Source organism: Pygocentrus nattereri, chromosome 8 (genome assembly GCF_015220715.1).
Source record: "Pygocentrus nattereri isolate fPygNat1 chromosome 8, fPygNat1.pri, whole genome shotgun sequence".
In the NCBI taxonomy this organism is placed as follows: Eukaryota; Metazoa; Chordata; class Actinopteri; order Characiformes; family Serrasalmidae; genus Pygocentrus; species Pygocentrus nattereri.
The window spans coordinates 14,214,172-14,236,376 of NC_051218.1; the positions used below are offsets into that span (position 1 = coordinate 14,214,172).

A 22,205-nucleotide genomic window follows, 5' to 3' on the forward strand; every position below is an offset into this window, starting at 1 on the left:
ATGTCTCAGCCTACAAGAGTGAGATTGTGAAGTTTGGAGTTTTGAAGTGCCGAGAGGAGCCGCCCAAACTCCTGCAAGGGACCAAATTCCAGGAGCGTGCCTTCCAAATCCGAGACCACAAATTGCACTTAATGAAAGACAAGAAAGTGCGTCCGCTGATCATCAACAGCTTCTCCACATTGCAACATATTAGGACTTTGAGACCAGAAAGAGCAAAATGAGAATGTACTGAGCATGTTTTTCCTTCAATTATTACAGAGCAACAAACCAGAAAAAGAGTGGTTACTGAAAACCATGAAGATTTACATCGGTATAAGAAAGAAGTTAAAAGCACCCACAAAGTAAGACAGTACTTTCTTATCCCTTTGACATGTTGGACAGTCTTTGGCATTCTTATTAATTAACCACTTGCCTTATTGCAGATGGGGTTTCACTGTGATGATAGACAAACATCAGATGTGAGTGTTTTCTTTTGACAGACTTGAACTGAACTGGTGATTCACTCATAGCAGATAAATTACAGATTAAATTTGTATGTTTGCGTAATAGGCAGTGATCACTTTCCTCACCTTGGCAGGTACCTCAGTTGCTCCAGTGAAACAGAGCTTTGGGATTGGATGACCAGTCTACTAAAAGCGCAGGCATGAGACATCATCCTTTGTTTGGATATCATTTTCAATATCAAATGCTCATTGGTAATCTGAAGCTCTATTTACTGAGCTCTGATTGTTTGGTTGGTTTCTCAGAACGATGACTTGCGGCCGCCTGTGTTGAGACGCCACTCCTCCTCAGATATCTCCAAGCAGAAGTTTGGCACCATGCCCCTGGTGCCCATTAGAGGAGAGGAAAGCAACACCAACTCCACTATGCTCTCTGCTAACAAGACTCTGGTAATGCAAACTGATTTGTTGACTGAGGTTTGGTGCCCTCTAGTGGCTCTGCATGTGCAGCACACATTGAATCCTGTCTTGGAGATTTGAGATTCATAAGTGGTTTTGTTGTGTGTGTTTGCAGCGGAAGCTTCATGACAGGAGGACACTTTCAATGTACTTTGTGAGTATGCTCATGATTTTGATCTCCTGTTTGCATTCACTTTTACCAGATTTTGAATGCTATTACAATAAGGAGGCTCTGGGGTTCTTTAGAGTGATGCTGTAGAAGAACTGCTTTTGGTGCCCTAAAGAACCTTTCACACGGCAAAAATTTTATCTTGGCAAATAAAAATATCTTAAATCTAGACAGATTATCTAATATTTCTCATTATGGGATTGTTGTAGAAAAATTATAAGATCCTAAGATTCTGTTTCTAGGTGTTTGTTGCTTCTTTGAAGTAATTTTATCTAGAGAACCTGTCTTATTACACTCAACGGCCACTTTATTAGGTAACTGTTTAATTGCTTGTTAACACAAATATCTAATCAACTCAATGCATTTGGGCATGTGGAGGTGGTCAAGACAACTTGCTGAAGTGCAAACCGAGCATCAGAATGGGGAAGAAAGGTGATTTAAGTGACTTTGAACATGGCATGGTTGTTCGTGCCAGACAGGCTGGTCTGAGTATTTCAGAAACTGCTGATCTACTGGGATTTTCACGTGCAACCGTCTCTAGGGTTTACAGAGAATCCAGTGAGCGGCAGTTGTGTGGAGGAAAATGCCTTGATGTGAGAGGTCAGAGGAGAATGGGCAGACTAGTCCGAAATGATAGAAATCAACAGTAACTCAAATAACCACTTGTTGCAACCAAGGAATGCAGAATACCATCTTAGAACACACAACATCGAACCTTGAAGAAGATGGGCTACAACAGCAGAAGACCACACCGGGTGACACTCCTGTCAGCTAAGAACAGATAACTGAGACTACAGTTTGCACGGGCTCAGTGAAATTGGACAATAGAAGATTGGAAAAATGTTGCCTGGTTTGACAAGTCTCGATGTCAGCTGCGACATTCAGATGGTAGGGTCAGAATTTGGAATAAACAACATGAAAGCATGAATCCATCTGGCAATGTATCAATGGTTCAGGCTGGTGGTGGTGGTGTAACGGTGTGGTGGATATTTTTTGACACACTTTGGGCCCCTTAGTACCAATTGGGCATCGTTTAAATGCCGCAGCCTACCTGAGTATTGTCGCTGATCATGTCCATCCCTTTATGACCACAGTGCATCCATGTTCTGATGGCTACTTCCAGCAGGATAATGTACCATATCACAAAGCTCACATCATCTCAGAGTTCACTGCACTCCGATGGCCTCCACAGTCACCAGATCTCAATCCAATAGAGCACTTTTGAGATGTGGTGGAAGGGGAGATTCGCATCATAGATGTGCAGCCGACAACTGCAGAAACTGTGTGATGCTATCATGTCAATGCGGACCCAAATCTCTGAGGAATGTTTCCAACACCTTGTTGAAAGTATGCCACAAAGAATTAAGGCAGTTCTGAAGGCAAAAGGGGGCCCAAGCTTTTACTATTACTGTACCTAATAAAGTGGCCAGTGAGTGTATATGTACGCTAGGTTTAAGATGATTTCACTTTTGCAATGGTTTTATGAAGAACCATTTATATGTGAACAACTTTTGTTTGAAGTTTGAAGAACCTCCACATAACATAGAGGATCTACACCAATTGCAGTTTTCCTGTAATCATATCTTCACAATAACAACTGCTTAGGCATTTTTAATAATGTGTATTACTCTGCCTTAATCAACTTAGTAACATGTATATCTTTTTATGGAATGTAAATACTTCAGGTAAGGATATCTAATATGAAGAACCTTTTTACACATCTTATATTCACAATGTCAGCTCAATCAGAGGCGAACATGCTGAGTCCTTTTTAAGTTGTAGTTGATGCACTTGCAGGACATCTTTGCAAAACAGTTTCCCTTTAATTGTGGAATTCCAACTGCTTTCCTAAACCCTCCCAATCCTGTTGCGAGCTGAGGTTTCCTGATATGACAGGATGTTGAGTTGAATGTCTGAAGTGAAGACAACAGGATGCGCAGGGTGGAAGAATTGCTCCACTCCATTGTTCTGTGGCTTCTGCTCAGCGCTTGTGTTTTGGCGGGGAAAATGGTATAGCCTCTGGTGGGTCCCGAAACTAAAGCATTTGCAAGCAATTTGTTTGCAGGCTTTTTCCTTTTGTCCCCAGTGTATTTGGCAATAATCTTGAGGTTGTAACTGTGATTGTCACTGTGATAATGAAACAATAGATAAAAATGGGAGAAGGAAGTCACTTGAATACCGGTGAAGGGTGAATTTCTTCTGTCAATGTCCAAATAACCACAAACAAAATCCCATAATTGTAGATGATCTCTTAGATGTCCTTACCTGAAGTATCTATTGTTAAAGCAGACAGGGTCTCAATGTCTTTAACACCTTAAATTGCAAGCGCTCCTTCTCATAACTATAACCCTAGTTCCAATGAAGTTGGGATGTTGTGTAAAAAATACATAAAAACAGAATACGATGATTTGCAAATCCTTTTCAACCTATATTCAATTGAATACACTACAAAGACAAGATATTTAATGTTCATATGGATAAACTTTATTGTTTTTTGCAAATACTCACTCATTTTGAATTTGATGCCTGCAACATGTTCCAAAGAAGTTGGGACAAGGGGCATGTTTACCACTGTGTTACATCACCTTTCCTTTTAACAACACTCAATAAGTGTTTGGGAACTAATTGTTGAAACTTTGTAGGTGGAATTCTTTCCCATTCTTGCTTGATGTACAACTTCAGTTGCTCAACAGTCTCCGTTGTCGTATTTTGCGCTTCATAATGCACCACACGTTTCAATGGGAGACAGGTCTGGACTGCAGGCAGGCCAGTCTAGTACCCACACTCTTTTACTACGAAGTCACGCTGTTGTAATGTGCAGAATGTGGCTTGGCATTGTCTTGCTGAAATAAGCAAGGATGTCCCTGAAAAAGACATTGCTTGTATGGCAGCATATGTTGCTCCAAAACCTGTATGTACCTTTCAGCACTAATGGGGCCTTCACAGATGTGAAAGTTACCCATGCCATGGGCACTGATACACCCCCAGACCATCAGAGATGCTGGCTTTTGAACTTTGCGCTGATAACAATCTGGACAGTCCTTTTCCTCTTCAGCCCGGAGGACACGACGTCCATGATTTCCAAAAACAATTTGAAATGTGGACTCGTCAGACCACAGGACACTTTTCCACTTTGCGTCAGTCCATCTCAGACGAGTTCGGGCCCAGAGAAGCCGGCGGCGTTTCTGGGTGTTGTTGATATATGGCTTTTGCTTTGCATGGCGAAGTTCTTAGCAGTTCTTAAAGTTGGACTATTTGCTCACGCAGTTGTTCACAAAGTGGTGAACCTCGCACCATCCTTGCTTGTGAATGACTGAGCCTTTCAGGGATGCTCCCTTTATACCCAATCATGACACCTGTTTCCAATTAACCTGTTCACCTGTGGAATGTTCCAAACAGGTGATTTTGATATCATTGCTCAACTTTCCCAGTCTTTTGTTGCCCCTGTCCCAACTTCTTTGGAACATGTTGTAGGCATCAAATTCAAAATGAGTGAATATTTGCAAAAAACAATAAAGTTTATCTGTTTGAACATTAAATATCTTTTCTTTGCAGTGTATTCAATTTAATATAGGTTGAAAAGGATTTGCAAATCATCGTATTCTGTTTTTATTTATGTTTTACACAACGTCCCTACTTCATTGGAATTGGGGTTGTAAATAGTCATTTTTTTTATGCGTATTATGTCTCATGAAAGTCTCTTGAAGTGTTGTGATATTTGTGCCATGTTGCCTACCCTTACACCCACATTAACATCCTGTTTGCTGGCTGTGCTGTCTGTGTTCAGCCCATGAAGGTGCAGCAGGACTCAGTAGAGGAGCGTGATGAAAGCCCTGAGCCACTGTACGAGGAGGTGGGCGATTTCAGCCTGCAGGTGCTGAAGTCTCTGGAGACAAGTTTCCGGACCAGCGCCCACGCTGAAACCCTGGAAGTTCCGTCCCGGCCCATCAGCCTTGGCCAGAGAAAGACTGGCTCACTGGACCGCATGATCGGTCCAAATCCTGTGCGTTGTCTTGGGGGAGAGGGTCTGCTGACCCCTGGGGGCTCTCTGGACACTCTAGTGCAAGAGGCGTCTCCCACAAGGCACAGCCAGGGCAGATTGCACAGCCCCTCTCAAGAGCTGCTTCTTCAGGAACTCTCTACAGTTTTAAAAAAGCCACCGGCTGAGGAACACCATAGTACTGAGAGCCTGAACTGAATTCACCAAAACATCTTGAGTCAGACTGCATTGTTGTATCCATTCAACTGAATGTACAGTCAAACTCCAGAGCAGTTTTTTCTGCTAGTGAGTTGAGCACAACTGTTAAACGGTTATATAATGAAGTGACTGAAATGTGCCAGTATTATAAACTTCAGAAAACGTACGTAAAAGAAACCTGTAAACTTGTACCAAAGCACTAACAATATTAGTATATATGGTAAGTCTGGGTTATATAACTGAAATATACTACTGCACTGTATATATTTTGCTCTTGCTAACAAAACCTGACTAACTATTTAGAGTTGTAAGTGTTTACCAGAGGGATCAATTTTACAAGATCTTTTTGGACCAAACTGAAAATAGTTGTCATCTCCCTTATGTTAGTTGAAGGGGAATTCTTCTAGTTTTTCACAGTTTCTGCATATTTCAATCTTTGGGATGCAAAGAAAGTCATTCAGAGTGGGTTGATGTGAAATGGTGCATCATAGAGAAGCTTTTTTTGTTTTGGATTTCTTTACAGTGGTGATAGTTACTAGATGTTGTGATGTCTGCAACACAAATATAGCCATTTTATTAACAGGCATATGGGACCAGTGAACCTACATGTGTCTTCTGAGTTTTTATACACAATGTTGGTAATGGTAAGAGTGATAAATGTGAAAAATATGATTTCTTTTGGGACTAGGGACATTTTGACATAAAACACCCTTTATGTACTTTAATGGATCTTAAAAGTAAATTTAAAAAGCATATATTTTAGGCCAAAATCTCAAAACTGTCATAAAATAATGTTTCAGGCATCAGGCAGTGTATTTGTACTCATTTTATTTAATAGTCTTTTATGAGCTTTTAGTGGCATTAAATACTGCAACATCTGGTTTCTGTCACCACCATAGAACAATTCTGTCTTGGTAAGTTTCTCTAGAATGGCGTGTTTCACATCAAGTCCAACAGGCATGACAACAAAAAAAGTTGGCAAAAGCTGACTTGATATTGTTGTAGCAAATTTAAAAATATATATAAAATTCTTTACTAGGCAAATGTATTAATTTTGGGATTTTCACCTATTTGCATGTACAATTTGTTGTATTTATTAATTTATTTTATATATTTGCCAGCTTTCCTCAGCATTCAGACACACTGTGAAGGAGTTGAAGTGGACGATATGCGAGCAGCATGGAATTTTTTCCAGTTTGACTGAACAGTAGAGGGCGCTGTAGATCCAGCACATAATGGCTTGACAATCTTGAAACCGCACTGTTGTATTCCACTTAACCCTTTTCTACAGACATTTACTTTGTACAGTTTGCCATTGCTTATTAGATATCTGTATGCTCCTATGTAATATATAATAGTTAAGCCTTTTGTCAATGCAGCATTCTTGTCTGATTTTTTAAAATATTTTAAGTCATTGTAAGTGCTACCCATTGTTGGTCATCATCCTCAAGTGCAAATTTTTTTGTTTCACTGTTTCATTCACTTTTTACTCTGTGGTATATGCATGCAGGTTAGGTAGTATTGTGATTACTGTTGTATATGGCAGCATTCATTCAGTGTTTTAAAGCTTGTGGTAGGATTAAATGCCATTGTACACTGTAAAGATTGAATATCCTATAGCACTAATTGCAAAATGTTTTGGGTTTGCCAAAAGTGTTTCTGAAACTGGAAGAATATATTGAAATATATGACTACTTTTGAAAATAGACTCCATGGTGGTTATTGTGGAAGTGAACATATTAGTAGACACTTTATAGTAGACACTATATTAGCTTTACACTATGTGGATATCTGACCATCATACCTGTTTGAGCTTACTGGATATCCCATTCCAAAACCATGGGCATTAATGTGGAGTTACCCACAAGATTTTTTTTGTGTTGTGTTGGTTGTGGTAGTCTGTGTCTGTTCTGTCAAAAAAGCATTTGTGAGATCAGGCACTGGCTGATCACAATTGATGTTCCAAATCATCTCAGAAGTGTTCATTAGGGTTGATGTCAGGGCTCTGTTCAGGCTGCTGGACTTCCTCCACACCAAACTCATTTAACATTGTCTTGGGTCTTGCTTGGAATCATATAATTGCATTATCCCTCCTCCACCAAACTTTATTGCTGACGCTATGCGTTCTGGTAGGCAGCGTCCAAACCCAGACTCGTCCATCAGTCTGCCAAGTAGTGAAATGTGGTTCTTCACTCTAGAGGACACATTTTCACTGCTCCAGAGTCCAGTGGTAGCATGCTTTACACCCCTGTAGCCGACATTTGCACGAAGTGATTTAGGCTTGTATGCAGCTGATTGGCTGTGGTAACTCATTTCACAATGCTTCTGATGCTCAGTTGTTGTGCTGTGTTGTTTCCAGAGGCAGCATGGAACTCTGTAGTGGTGATGCAATGGAGAATAGATCATTTTGACATGCTATTCACTTCAGCACACACGACTCCCTCTGCGAGTTTGCACGGTCTACTGCTCCACAGCTGAGCTGTTGTTGCTCCAAGACACTTCCAATTCACAATAAATGCACTTACCTTTGATTGGGAAAGATCTATCATTTCACAAATAGACTTGTTTGTATCCTATGACAGTGCCATGTTTAAAGTCACTAAGCTTTTTTGTACACCTGTTAGTAATGGATGTGACTGAAACACATGGTCTCAATATTTAGGAGGGGTATCCTCGGGAAAAAAGATTGTTTTTGGGACAAGAACTGTTATTCATGAAAAATAGAATGGGTCAGTCAATCAAAAGAGATTTTACTTTAAGAGTAATCTCAGCACCTTAGCTTTTAACTGGACACCTTCAAAATAGCTTCACACGAAACAGTTTCCTATCCTGAATGAACCTCTCCCTTTTGGTTTTTGGTTTTAGTCAACACGTTTCTTTATAGATAGAACACTGCTTTTTTAAAACAAACTACAGGCTCAAAATTACACCAGTATAAATGTTGAAGGGTTCCAGTCTTTTTGAAATTACTCTCAAATTTAGTGCTTTTAGACATTAAGTTTTTTACCTGCACATTTATTGTAAGATCCAAATCATCAAATTAACTACAACCCCATTAAAAAGCCATGCAAAATGTAATTAAAAACAGAAAGCGGTGGGCAAATGATTTAAATCCTATATTTACCTAAAAGTGGTACGAAGACAACATATCAAATGTTGAAGTTTTAATGTTTTGTTCTTTTTTTTTAAATATATGCCCATTTTGATTTTGATGCCAGTGACACATTTCAAAAAAGTTGGGATGGCGGCATGTTTGTCACTGTGTTGCATCACCTCTTCTTTTAACAGCACTCTGTAAGCCTTTGGGAACTGAAGAGACACTGCTGTAGTTTCGAAAGTGAAATGTTCTCCCGTTCTTGCTTGATATAGGTTTTCAGCAGCTTAAGAGTTTAAGATCTCCTTTGCTGTGTCTCCATTTCAAAATGCGCCAGATATTTTCAATGTGTGACAGGTCTGGACTGCAGACTGTTCTACTACAGAGCCATGCTGTTGTAATATGTGCTGAATGTGGTTTGCCATTGTATTACTGAAATAAGCAAGACTCTCCCTGAAAGAGACGTCATCTAGATGGCAGCATATGTTGTTCCAAAATCTGCATATATCGTTCAGGATTAATGATACCTTCACAGATGTGTAAGTAACCCATGCCATGGGCACTAACACCCCCCCCCCAACCCCCCCCATACCATCAGTTGTGTTCTGATAACAAGCTGGATGGCCCCTCTTTTCTTTAACCAAGAGGACGTGACGTAAATGATATCCAAAAAATTTTTAATTTAATTTTGATTTGCCTGACCACTTGATGATTTCCCACTTCGCCTCCGTCCATCGTAAATGAGCTTCGGCCTAGAAAAGGCAGTGGCATTTCTGCAGAAGCCCCTGTCTGGCAATGTGAAACAAGCCAGAAGGTCTCAAAAAGCAAGATATGATGCCACGTTCTAAATACACTCAAATACAGATGTGAAACAAAGTCAGTGAAACCTACCTGTCTGGAAAGGGTTACAAACCACTGCAAAGGCACTGGGACTCTGAACCACATTGAGCTACAGTGAGAGCCATTATCTACAAATGGAGGAACAGTGGTGAACTTTCCCAGGAGTGGCTGGCCTATCAAAATTTCATCAAGAACACATCAATGGAGGTCACAAAAACCCCAGACAAACAACTGAAGAACTGCATGCCTCACTTGCCTCAGTTCAGGTCACTGTATACAATTCCATTATAAAACATATTGGGTAAAAATGTCATCCATAGGAGAGTTGCAAGGCACAAACTACTGACTTGTCATAATTAATGGAGCCATGAATTCTGTTCTCTATCAGAAAATCCTGGAGGAGAATGTCCATCCAGCAGTTTGTGACCTAATGCTCAAGCGCAGTTGAGTTATGCAGCAGGACAATGTTGTGAAGCACAGAAGCAAGGCCAGCTCTGTATGGCTCAAAAGAAAGAAAATTAAGGTTTTGGAGCAGCAAAGTGATTGAATGCAGCAAACTGATTGAATCCCTTTGAGATGCTGTGGCCAAAATGGGCAGTTCATGCACGAAAATCCTTAAATGCAATCAATTCTGCAAAGAAGAGTGGGCCGGAATTGATCCAGAGTGATGGAAAAGACTCAGCGTAGGTTATCGCAAATGTTTAATTGCTGTTTTTACTGCCAATTGTGGCACAATCAGTTATTATGTTTAGAGGGGCTATAATTTTTCACGTGAGTAATATAGGTTTTAACTAAATATCTTCAATAAATGGAATGATTATGGAAATGCTGCATTTTGTGTTTTTTTGTGTTGTCTTTATCTCATATTAAAGTTAGTTGGAGAATCCAAAATATTTAAATGTGACAAATTATCAAAAATAGAAGAAATTGAAATACTTTTGCACACCAACGTACATTGTTTTTTCATGGTAGAAATGTAGCTTGTTATGTGGATGCCGCAATGAACTGTGTTTACTTACAGTGTTTTTTTGGAAGGGTTCCTGAACCCATGCAATGATTTCCATTACAGAATCATGTCTGTTTTCAAAGCAGTGCCACCTCACAGTAGGTCCTGAAGGTCATGAGCTCTGTGTCTCTGACTCTTTTAATGATACTATGTACTGTAGATGATGAAGTAGCCAAGTTTGCTATTTTATATTGTGAAATGTTATTCTTAAATTGTTGCACTATTTGCCTGTTTTTCACAGAGTGGTGAGCCCCTCGTCATCTTTATCAGCCTCTCTGGGATCATATTTTTACACCAAATCATGTTACTGACCCACAGCCAGTGAATCTAATTATTAGTGAGATGTTCCACTAGGTATTTTTTAGCATTACACAATTTTATCACTCTTTTGTTGTCTCTGTTCTAACTTTTTGGAAATGTGTTGCTGGCATCTAATTCATAATGGGCGTATATTTTTCAAGAAACGAGAACATTTGTTGATATAACCCCAATTCCAATGAAGTAGGGATGTTGTGTAAAGCAAATAAAAACAGAATACGATGATTTGCAAATCCTTTTCAACCTGTATTCAATTGAATACACTACAAAGACAAGATATTTAATGTCCAAACGGATAAACTTCATTGAATATTTGCAAAAAAACACTAATTTTGAATTTGATGCCTGCAATACGTTCCAAAGAAGTTGGGACAGGGGCAAAAAAAGACTGGGAAAGTTGAGGAATGCTCAAAAAACACCTGTTAGGAACATTCCACAGGTGAACAGGCATCAAATTCAAAATGAATGAATATTTGCAAAAAACAATAAAGTTTATCCATATGAACATTAAATATCTTGTCTTTGTAGTGTATTCAATTGAATATAGGTTGAAAAGGATTTGCAAATCATCATATTCTGTTTTTATTTGTTTTACACAACGTCCCAACTTCATTGGAATTGGAGTTGTATGTTATCTTTGTACTATTCTTAAATTAATATAGGGTTTAAATGATTAACACATCTGTGCATTCTGTTTTATTTACATTTTGCACAGCATCCCAACTTTTTTTTTTGGAAAAAAAAAATCCTACAGAGACAAACATGTTTGCCTTCTCCTAAAATATACTATTCTGGATATTTGTATAGCAGATTTATGCTTTCTGTTTTTTTTCTGTTGCTGAAATGAATAATTTGAACTCAATGGCCTTTATGGCTAGAAATAAAATGAACAAAGAGTGGTTGTTGATTTTGCACACTACTGTAGTTTTGGCATAGTCAAACTGCTACATGTGAATTGCAAATGAAAATTGCATTAGTATTTTTTACTATAGGTAGTTATGTGGCAATGTATTTCTGTATTCATCAACAAGAACTACAACTCTGCAAATGAGCCTTGGCATATACTTTACACTGATTCCATAACTGTAGTATAGAATCTTTCTCTTTTGTTGCTTGTTTGACTGATTTAGTCAAAAATTACCAATGTAACTGAAAAGACACTGCTTTCCTTTCCAGGTGGCTTGGGAGCATTTTTTTTTCTGGGAGGTTGCAGCAGATTCAAACTGGGGGCTCTTGTTTGAGTCACTTTGTGAGGTTGGGGTCTTTTCTGGGAGAAGGAGGGAGAGCAAAGACAAGCCCCAACAAGAGCTTAGGGGATTAAGTTCATTCTCACTGCCACTTCATCACCTTCTTGCTGCCCTCTGCCAGTGCTCTCAATGTGCTCCAGTGTTTTGTGATGGCTGATTCACGCCAGTGAACAATTATAAGAACCATCAGCCCCTCCAAAGGCAGCAGGAAAAATATCCTCAGGGTGGTACTCGCTCACTGAGAACAAGAGTGAAAAAGCTCTAAATCATGAGCCAGCGTGCAAGCGCTTGGCTGCTGATGAACACAGGGTCCAAGAAAACTCCTGACCGCTTGTCTCCTGCAAGAACTCTGAAACTTCTTTAGTCTGTGCTGAACTTTTAAACTTGCAGTGTCCTTTAGGAAGTACTTCTGTAAAGGCTTATTGTATGGCATGTCAAGATGTTGATCCATTTATAATCCAGCTGTTTTGATACATGGAAACAGTGATGTCTTACCAGTGCAGTCTTCAAGGAATGGTTGACTAAAAAAACACATATCCCAAATGTAGTTATCATTAAACATAGTCCTCATCCCGAGCGTTTGGTATCCCATGTTTGTTTCTTTATTCTTCCACTGGAGCTACAATACTAATGTAACTAAAAAGTGATAGAAAGTCCATGTCATTTAAAATCTTTTTGTGTGACATACACCTGTGCACAGTGGTGAATCGTGACTCTTACCTGCAGGTCTTCAGTTCAGGCAATAAATGTCAAAACTCAGTCAAAACAGTATCTCTAAGTATAAGTATAAGTTTCAGTATCTCTATGATAATGCTACTAGCACTTCTATAGGAGTAGTGGTAGTATTTTAATGCCAAACTCACAGCAATTCACATGAGCATTATTTGGTCATGTTAGATTAAACACAGACATTTCAATTTTGTAAAAGACAGTCCATGTTTTATCTGACATGATTAAGACATATTAACATATTTTTAACTTTTATGCAGCAGCTTTACAGTAACGAGTCCTGGTATGGAGCCACCATCACTCTTTTCCATTACCATTATTCTGCTAGCACTATTTGCAGTCAGCTCATTCTTGCAGGACTTCCAGGCCTAGAGTGATGTACTTTTTTTAATGGTCCCACCCATTGTTAATCAAAATGTCATTGGTTGTTTCCACTGCGGCTTTGCAATTTTGTTAAATCTAGCTTCTGAAAGCCTATCCAATAGGAAAGCTAGCTTGGCTGTATCTACCTAGATACCAAGGATAAAAAAATCCTGATTGGATCATTTTGCATTGGGCATTTTAAGAACTTAACCCTTTTGTTTCCAACCAAAGCATGACAACAAAATAAGAGTATTACTAGAATTACTGAGTTTGATTATAGCAAGCATGATAGTATAGGTTTTGTTTCACAGATATCACAGAACACCTAGTTCTATTATTCTATTAGCTTTGTAGCTCCATTGCAAAGGTAAAGAAAAAACTTTGGACACCAAATATGTCTTATCCAGTCAACTTTTTTAGGGGAAAATGTGTAAATGTGATTTTTCAAGTGAAGCATTTCTTAAAAATTAAATATGTCATAAAGCTTGGAGGGCTACCATTGACTAACCATTTTTGGTTCCAAAAAGAACATTATATTACCCAGTAATGAACCATATGTAATAACATGAAGTGTGAGGAACATTTTCAAAGTTTAAGGAACCCTTACATAAGGCAAATGTTCTACAACAATTAAAGATTTTTCTAGAACTGTACATCCAAGCCAAGAACCATTTAGAAACCTTTGGTTTGAAGAGGGCCCATATGTCTACAACCAAGGTTAAAGAAGATAGAAAAGTCAAAAGCATTTGTATTTCAAGTCTAATTTTTTTCCAAGTGTTGCCTGGTCTTTGATTCCCTTCAGAATCACTTCACAAAGACCCATGTTGAGATGATGGACAGTTGTCAAGTGATGACACACAAGGCTGGGCATTCTCATACTAGGCACCCTCTTGTGAGCAAACACTTGTTAAGTCTGTCTGTGTATGAGAAGCCCTGCTCTGAAAGGCTTCATTGAGTCCATGGTTGAGTAAGCTCGGCACTCTCTGAACTGCCTGCACACCCTTCAAAAGGATCCGCTGGTGTCTCTTTGAAAGGAAACTCCTTCAGTGGGAATTGGAAGAGGACTCCACACCCATTCGACTGTATTTCGGCAGCAAGCCTCACACTTGGGGTGCCTTATCCAATGAGGAGATAGGAGCTACATAAAAGGTGATGAAACCACAGGATTAGCACCAAACAGGATCTTGTTTCAATCTCGAGGAGGCACTGCCTCTTTCCAAGCCCCATGACAATTGTGAGTAATTGGGACTTTTGTCTGAGTAGCATTTCTTCAAAGACAAGGGAACCTCTCAGATAACCTCCATTATAGCTGTCCATTGGCTTGGCAATTAGGAGCCGAATTGGATGGTCACAAACCAAACCCTCTTAATTGAGACTCTGGTGTTTGAGTGGTTTTAGGACAAATGTTAATATGGTAACACAAAGGCAAATTTATTTTAAGATTTTGCCTCATACAAAGAGGCAAACCTTGTTCTAATATCTTCTAATATTGCTTATCTTGGAAGACACCGTGGATAATTCTTTTACACATTCAAATACATGTCGCCTTTGTAGGAAATCTTTGCTACAATTTTTTTGGTTTTAATTTTATTTTTATTTAACAACAATTTTATTTTACATTCTGAGACCATTTCACAAAGATAGAATGATATAGAAATAGAAATGGTCAAAAATGTCTTCCCCTTATGTTAACCGATATTTAAAGCTAAGAACAGGTTTTCCTTCTAAGTTACCATTTCTGAGAAACAAGGTGTTGCCTGTTAGAATATATGGCAAAACTTTACTGAAAGGCAGCATTCATAAGGCTTCATGACAACTGCATAAGCCTTTAATGACAACCGACATAAACTTACATAAACATTTTTAAAGTCTTCTAGGAAATGTCGGATGTCACAAAGGCTGCATTTGTCTATTTTATTTCATCATCACTGGAGCAAGTGTTATGGCAGCTGATGCTTGTTGGAGTAACATGTTAATGTTATTTTTCATGAAAGGCTTATGTAAGTGTCATGATGTAAGTAGTTTTATGAATGCTCCCTCAACAGTATTACTGCATATCACTCACTCATTCGCTCAAGCGAAATACTGACATGATATGAAATGATCAAAAAGTCCATGTTCATGCATGAGCTCATTATAAACCTGGTAAATTTTTAGCTAAACCCACAGGCACATTTGTCTCTATTCTGTCCTATGCACGAGTTAATGAGAGTATGATTTGTCTCTAGTTAGTTGCCCACTTAGGCAACAATTGCATCCTGTTATTTGCCCCAATAATTTAAAACAACTTGGCTCTGTTTAGACAAGATTGAGTTATGCAAATCTGCAATGGACCTGCATTGTTGCACACACATATCCCAAGAGAGCGGGGCCTGTAAATACCATGGAGGCATTCTTCTCCTGTCCCAAATATCCCCCCCATCACCCAGTCCATAAATAAAAGCTATGTTAAAGGGGTCTAATCCTGGCGATGACCTCGCTTTGTCACGTCACCTCACCGGAGCTTAGGGGGGACGGGCAGAACAGAGGACAAAACCAAAAAAAAAGAAAAAAAAAAGAGAGGAGAAACACTCCACATTAAATCCACAACAGTGAGCATCTAAGCTGTCACCTCTGTAAATGACCTCAGGGTTCGAACTGGGAAGATGGGGGAAAAGGACACACTTTATAACTCAGACTTTGGGCCTGACGTGGGGCTCCGAATGCCCCTCCTTGTATTTTGGCTGTGCGGTGTGTGTTATTGCTGGCTTCTTCGTACATTAATCTTCAACCCCCCCAGCCACCGCGCCCCCATCTCCTCTTGGTTGGCTCGCTCTATTGTAGCCAGCCTCATTGTAATGTGAGCCTGACTCCATCTCTATGCACCGGCAGGCAGGACTGTCTTTTCCTCTGTCCTGTGCTTCTCTCCCCTGAACCCCCCACCTCCTCCCACCCATTCCCCTGCCTTAATTGCCTCAGACCACCAGTATGTTGCGGCTGCAGATGTCTCGCTCCTTAATTTGCGTAGAGAGCACAATCAGCCCCATCTGCTGCAGTTTTTACTTTCCACCACTACCCCCTCCACCGAAAAAAAAAAAATTACCTCAGCACTCCCTTAAATCTCTGTGGTAAGCCCCCCGCCCCAACACCAAAAAAAGCCACAACTCCTACTCCTCCCAAAGAAAACCTTGTCAGTGGGGCTGGGATTGAAAGCCTATCAAAAAGCTATAGAAGAGTGCTTTGGTTTGGAAGGGCACAATCGAGGATTGGTGCAAAATGAAGGCCCCCTACCAGTTTACTCTTTTCGTCGCTACTCCCTGTCAGGACTCTGAAAGAGGCTCAGGCCGCAGAATCGAGGGACAGATGGGAGGACTTTAGGGAGGAATAATCAGGACGCAGCACGACCGATAAAGGTAACGCGTAGTGCTGTTGTTTATACAAAACAAAATAAAATACACAAACATGAATCTCCTCAATGGGCTGGGTGACACTTGGCCAAAGGCGGCCTCCCCTCCTGCTGGGCCTGTCTGTTCACACTTTGTAAAAAGAACATATTAAACTATCCATCCACATTACATGCAGCTGAGGCTGCTCACAGACTCATTTTTTAAAAGTCAAACATAAAAATGAATCAACAAAAGAGAAAATGATCAGTTTAAATACATCACACTCGCTTTTAAAAACACCCTGAACTTAAATATCACACACAATAACTATCAGCGACATGGTCCAAAAAAAAATGACTGATGTAGCAATTACTCATAAAGTGACAGATGAACAGGGAGGACATTTTGAGTGATGCCTCAAGCTTTTAAATACCTTTAGATTGCTTTGGTTTGGTGACTGGAGACTGGGGAATGATTGATGGTGCATTGGAAGAGGAGGAACTCCTTCTTTTGGCTCATTTTCATAATTTTGAGGGGCAACTTTTGTTCTTTCATTCACATTTCTTTCTATTTTTAAGCCTTTGTATCCCAGTCCAAAATAAGGCAGTGAGATGAGTAAGGCCACTGACACCCGCTCCAGCCTGCATTGTGGAGGATTCAATGAGCATTCATGCCAATTCATGTGTGTACTTATCCACAACTTTCTCTCTTCTTGGTTTTCACAAGTACCTTGTGAAGCTGAATATTTTGTCCACTGGCAAATTCAGAAACCTTTCTTATTGAAATATTTGTCATGTACAGAAAGGTGATATAAAGGTTATCATCATTGTCTGAGTGAAATGTTGTATCTTAATTTCAGTGTTTTTTTTTTTTTACATGATTTTGAAGTGCTGCATACTGGGGCAGCCTCTCATGTCAGCCAGCATTACAAGGCAGGCCAACAGAAATGATCCAACATGATGTGGCATAAATTCTTGTTACATTACATATTATTACATCTTACAATGAAAGTCAAAAATTTTTTCCCCTTCTAATAAAATATTACTTTTGTTCTGACAGTAATGCTGGAAAAAAGTATACACAGTGGTACAAAATGGAATAGAAGCAAAGCTATTGGAACATAAGCCACTTTTCCACAGCTCCCAAAGTCAAGTTGACTCCTCCAGAGTCTGAATTGGTTAAAATAGATTTCAAAAATACAAAATCACATGCTACAAAAACAGTCCGCTGACACAAAAAAGCTTTAAATTGGCCTCCCTGTCTGCCTCAAACGTAACAGTCCATTGAGTATGAACTGTGCATGCTAAACACAGTGAAAGGGTATTGTGGAGGACTGTTTCGCGTGTTATCTATGGCAGCCTCTCATGTCAGTCAGTGGCCCTGAAGAGCAGAGAGGCTCAGAGAGTCAGGGGCCCAGCGCGCGGCGGCCCGCCTCGTTACCCGGCCCCCCTGCAGCACCCACAGGAACTGGAGGGCAGCCCACTGCGGCCCATCGTCATGCTCCCTTCTAATTCAATGACAGTTTGTTCTCAATTAGATTGCTTTGTAAAAAGGTGAATGCCTTTTTTGCAAAATTCTTCGCTGCCATCTGGGGAGGGCTTTCATGGGTATAAAGGATGGCATCCGCACCATAATACCGATGTTTCGCCTCTTTTCCCCTTGCCTGTCCTTTTAAGATCCCCTTTTGGCTAAACTTACACTGAAATTTCCTTGGGGATCAAGGATAGAGAGGTCTGCTGGCCCAGTGTTCAGTCACTTGGTTAAAGGAATAGTTTGGTGAAAATTCTAGATTACACAGTTTCCCCCTCACCCAAAATGTAGCTGATCAACTAAGGCCTGTTTGATGTTGAAGCTTGCTTTTGCACTGGAGCTGTGAAGATACTGGGGCTAAAAAAGTTAGCATCATAACAAGTAAACATCATGTAAACCGCATGCCTAAATTATTATGTACTAAACTATGCTGAATTGTCAAATACCTGCTTATGTTGTTTCCGACATTGTATGTCATACTATTATCTTAAAAAAATAAACAAAAGTGTGCAGCTTGAAAAACAACTGGTACTGTTTTTAGCTAAGTGACATACTTTTGTCCATTTTATAGATAACAGAATGTCATACTGTTGTCAGAAATCACATAAGTATGCTAAATTGAAATAAATAAACAATTAGATGCAGTCAGAGAGTGTGCAGTGGTTTAGACATGCAGCATACACCGTGCTAACTGGTGCACTGTAACATTCCATTACTTATCATCTACATTAGCCTTGTAGCCCTAGTGCAAAACTAAAGAAGCTCATATTGGACACCAAACCAGAACTGACTGGGGTAATGTGTAAACAGTGTACTTTTTTCATCTAAAAATTTTTTTGATGAAGATCAACTATTATTGTAATTATCAAAACTCTGGATTCCAGGTTCATCCAATTCATAAACCCTGCTTTCTATAGCACTTTTGGAACATGCTAATACTTTCATTGGGCCTTGTTAGTTTCATTTGATGTCTGTCCTGGTGTTGACAATGACATCCAGTAAAAGGTTTAGTACTGGCACACCAGATAACCAATTAATACCAAGCCCACTATATGACTCACTGCAAGAAACGGCACCTCTATAACTGTTTCGATTTCCGCTCCAGTAGTAACATTTCCCTGCTGTGATGATGATGATGATGATGATGATGATGATGATGAATATTGTCATTACCAACATATTCAGCATTATCATTTAGTATTTCTTTTGTAAGGCAATATGTGCATGAACAGGCAGTGCTCTCTATATTCCCTTTACAACTTACTGGGTCACATAGTGCTGTTAGATTTCCATTACACATATGATGTAATGATATAAAGTAATAATTGCACTATAATGTAATTATTGTGCTTGTTAGTCCAGCAAAACATTCTTTACTTCAGCAATAATTGACTTTAAACTTTAATTTACTTTAAAGACATTAACAAATGTAATATTTGATTTATATCATATACTATGTGTAATCACTGTAAGAACTGTAATTTGACAATACAATTATAATAATATTAATAGTGTTATCTTTGGAATTATCTACAGTTATATTGCTATGCTTTATGCTTTGTTTAGTCTTCAAGTTAATCTTATCTGTGTGCATAAGTTGCTGGATTTCTCTGCCTGGATCTATGGTTTATTAAGTATCATTGCTGTCATATCGAAACTTCATAACTTCATTTTTTGCATTTACTTTTGACATTTTTTGAAAATGTGAGCTGCCCTTTCATCACAGATAATGAAAGAGAAATTGCAATGACCCAAAATTACTTCAAATAAAATGGTGTTAAATGAATGCAAATTAAAATGAATGTTTCATTCTTCTATACAGTTATTATTGCAGAGATTTTGTAATAGCAGCAATCAAGTGCTGATTCATCTAAAGACATTTCTGTCATTTTGAGGAGCTATTTATCCTTTGGTGTTCCTCTGGGAATCATTATCGTATGATCAGGGTACTAATTGTGCCAAGCTCTCTGCTGGTGTCCCTGTGAGTTTGTGGCAGTCTGGCAGGTTACTTGGAGGGACATACACACTCTGCGTAGGTGAGACACTGGCACAGTTGTCGTGGGGGTCTGGGAGCCTGGCCTGGTCTCAGGATGTAAACCCCCCATGGAGCCTGCTTTGCTGTGAAGCACCGCCTTTTGTTTGCCATTTGTTTACCTTGCTTGCCCAAGCCATAGTGGTGAGCACAATGAGGTCTAGATCAACAGCTCCTTGAATAGGCTGCGGCTTCTTTATCCTCAGCCTCAGAACACTGGTTACCTCGGAGAGGCAGTGATTAAGAGCCCGACAGGCTATCTCCAGTTCAAAAGCACAAAGGCACTCCACTTATCCAATAAAAAGAGTCCACCACTCTGCACCCGATGCTACTTGCCCTCAGAAAGTGCGGTGTGTGAGTAGTACTGGCTGGAGTTTTGTTTTGGGGATTTCAGTTACATTTGTCTTCTTACTAGCTACATTGCCTATTAACTTCTTACATGATTGCATCTTTAGCCTTTTATCATGTAGACTACATACAGTTACAGTAGTTACTACTACTAGTAGTATACTACATGGCTTCGTTTCAGCATATTAGCATAGAAGCTACTTACTGCGGTTACTAGCAGAATACTAGTACACTAATTGCTAGCAGATACATGACTGCACTTTAACATGTAGACTACATGGAGTTATTGACATTACTAGCAGAATACTAATGCTCTACTAATTACTAGCAAATACATGGCTACATTTTAGCATGCAGACTACATGGCTGCATGACTGTGTGCACAAACATTTTCAGGAAAAATATTGACTGTTGGTGTGTTCAGAATCATCACTGACCCCAAACATGTTAACTTCAAGAAGAGTGCTGTGAGTTGTGCATTGAATTTGGGGGTTGGTGTGGCTGCATGGGGTGGAGGCGAGGTTTGGGAACGGGCGGCCTAAACCAGCTGCATGGCAAAAACACCGCCCATTCCCTGCTCCACAACAAAAGATGAAAGCATGTCCTGCTGGGTGGCATAGACTCCAGGTGACTAGAGCAACCTGATGGGTGAAGCCCACAGCTCCACAGTGCAGGAAAAAAGCATGATCCAGTTGTATGGCAGCTATTGATGCATTCTAGAATAGGAGAGGGGGCTTTTTTAAACACCAACATATAATCTTTTCCTTCGCCAAACAGACAATGGAGTGGTTGGAAGGTGGCACCTCTATGGCTCTTTCCTAACAAGCCTAAGCATTCTGGACCAATGCACACAGATCAGGTTTCACAGGAGAACTCAGCTTTTCTAATGGCTGCCCTGTGCACCAGTGTTGTCCTTCAGTTCCTGGTCACTTGTTCTGCCATTTTATAAACCCAATTCCAAGAAAGTTGGGGCAGTAGGTAAAAGTAAAGAAAAACAGAAAGCAATTATTTCCAAATCTACATTGAAAACAGTATTAATAAAAGATATTTAATGTTTCAACTACTTTAGTGTAGAGTTTTTTTTGTGTATACATGCTTATTCTAAATTTGATGCCTGCAACATTTTCCAAAAAAGTTGGGACAGGGTCATGTTTACCATTGTATTACATCACCTTTCCTTTTAACGACATTCAGTCATTCGTTGGGAACACAAATTGATATAGCTGTGAAAGTCAAGTTTTCCTCATTCTTGCTTGACATAATACTTCAGCTGCTCGACAGTCTGAGAACTCCATTATTGTATACTGCACTTCATAATGAGAAACAGGCCTGGATAGCAGGCAGGCTGATCATCTGTGTGTACATGGGGCAGGTTAACTTTAAGCCTATTAAAGAACAAGGGGTTGTTGGTATAGAAAGATAAAGTGTGATTTTGAGAATAGCTGCCATCTGCTTTTCTTCACATTTCGTAAAATTTTTAAAATAATATGTAGTTACATATGCATATGTAATATGCATTACAGTGAAGTCATCACTGTCCCTCTTACTGTTACACTGTTTATATATTTCAGGTGAGTGTGGAACAGTATGGTTTTGCTGGCATGAACTGACAACATTTTTTCAAAAGATTTTAGATTTATTTTTTATAAAATTAGGAAAAAAAAAAGTATAAATATATATATATAAATATATATGTTTATTTTTTTTGTTTTTTAAATTTTTTTTTTGATGAGTTTGATGATTTTTTGAGTTTTGATGCCAACAACACATTCCAAAAAGTTAGGACTGGGGCAACAAAAGGCTGGTAAATTTGTGTAATGCTAAAACAACACCTGGTGATTAATTGGCAAGTGATCAATAACATGATTAGATATAATAAGCATCGCAGAGAGCCTTTCAGAAGTAAAGATGAGGTGGGGTTCACCACTCTGTGAAAGACTGCATGATCACAAATACATTTCTTAACATTAAATAGCAAAGAACCATTGCTTTTCATCATCTATGGTACAGAATATCATTAAAATATGCAGAAAATCTGGAGAAATCTCTGTATGCAAGAGACAAGGG

At 39.3% G+C, this 22,205-nt stretch overlaps 1 protein-coding gene across 2 annotated transcripts in view; it reads left to right on the plus strand.

The window, feature by feature from the left end:
- arap3 (ArfGAP with RhoGAP domain, ankyrin repeat and PH domain 3) overlaps window positions 1-6,970 on the plus strand; it is a 37,772-nt gene extending 30,802 nt beyond the window's left edge. For both annotated transcript variants that reach the window (XM_037540638.1, XM_017689993.2), the window contains exons 28-34: window positions 10-146; window positions 259-341; window positions 423-458; window positions 578-641; window positions 747-890; window positions 1,015-1,053; window positions 4,856-6,970. In XM_037540638.1, coding sequence (XP_037396535.1) covers window positions 10-146; window positions 259-341; window positions 423-458; window positions 578-641; window positions 747-890; window positions 1,015-1,053; window positions 4,856-5,266 — 914 coding nt within the window. In that variant the 3' untranslated portion in view covers window positions 5,267-6,970. The remainder of the gene's footprint in view (window positions 1-9; window positions 147-258; window positions 342-422; window positions 459-577; window positions 642-746; window positions 891-1,014; window positions 1,054-4,855) is intronic.
- The last annotated feature ends 15,235 nt before the right edge of the window (window positions 6,971-22,205 follow it).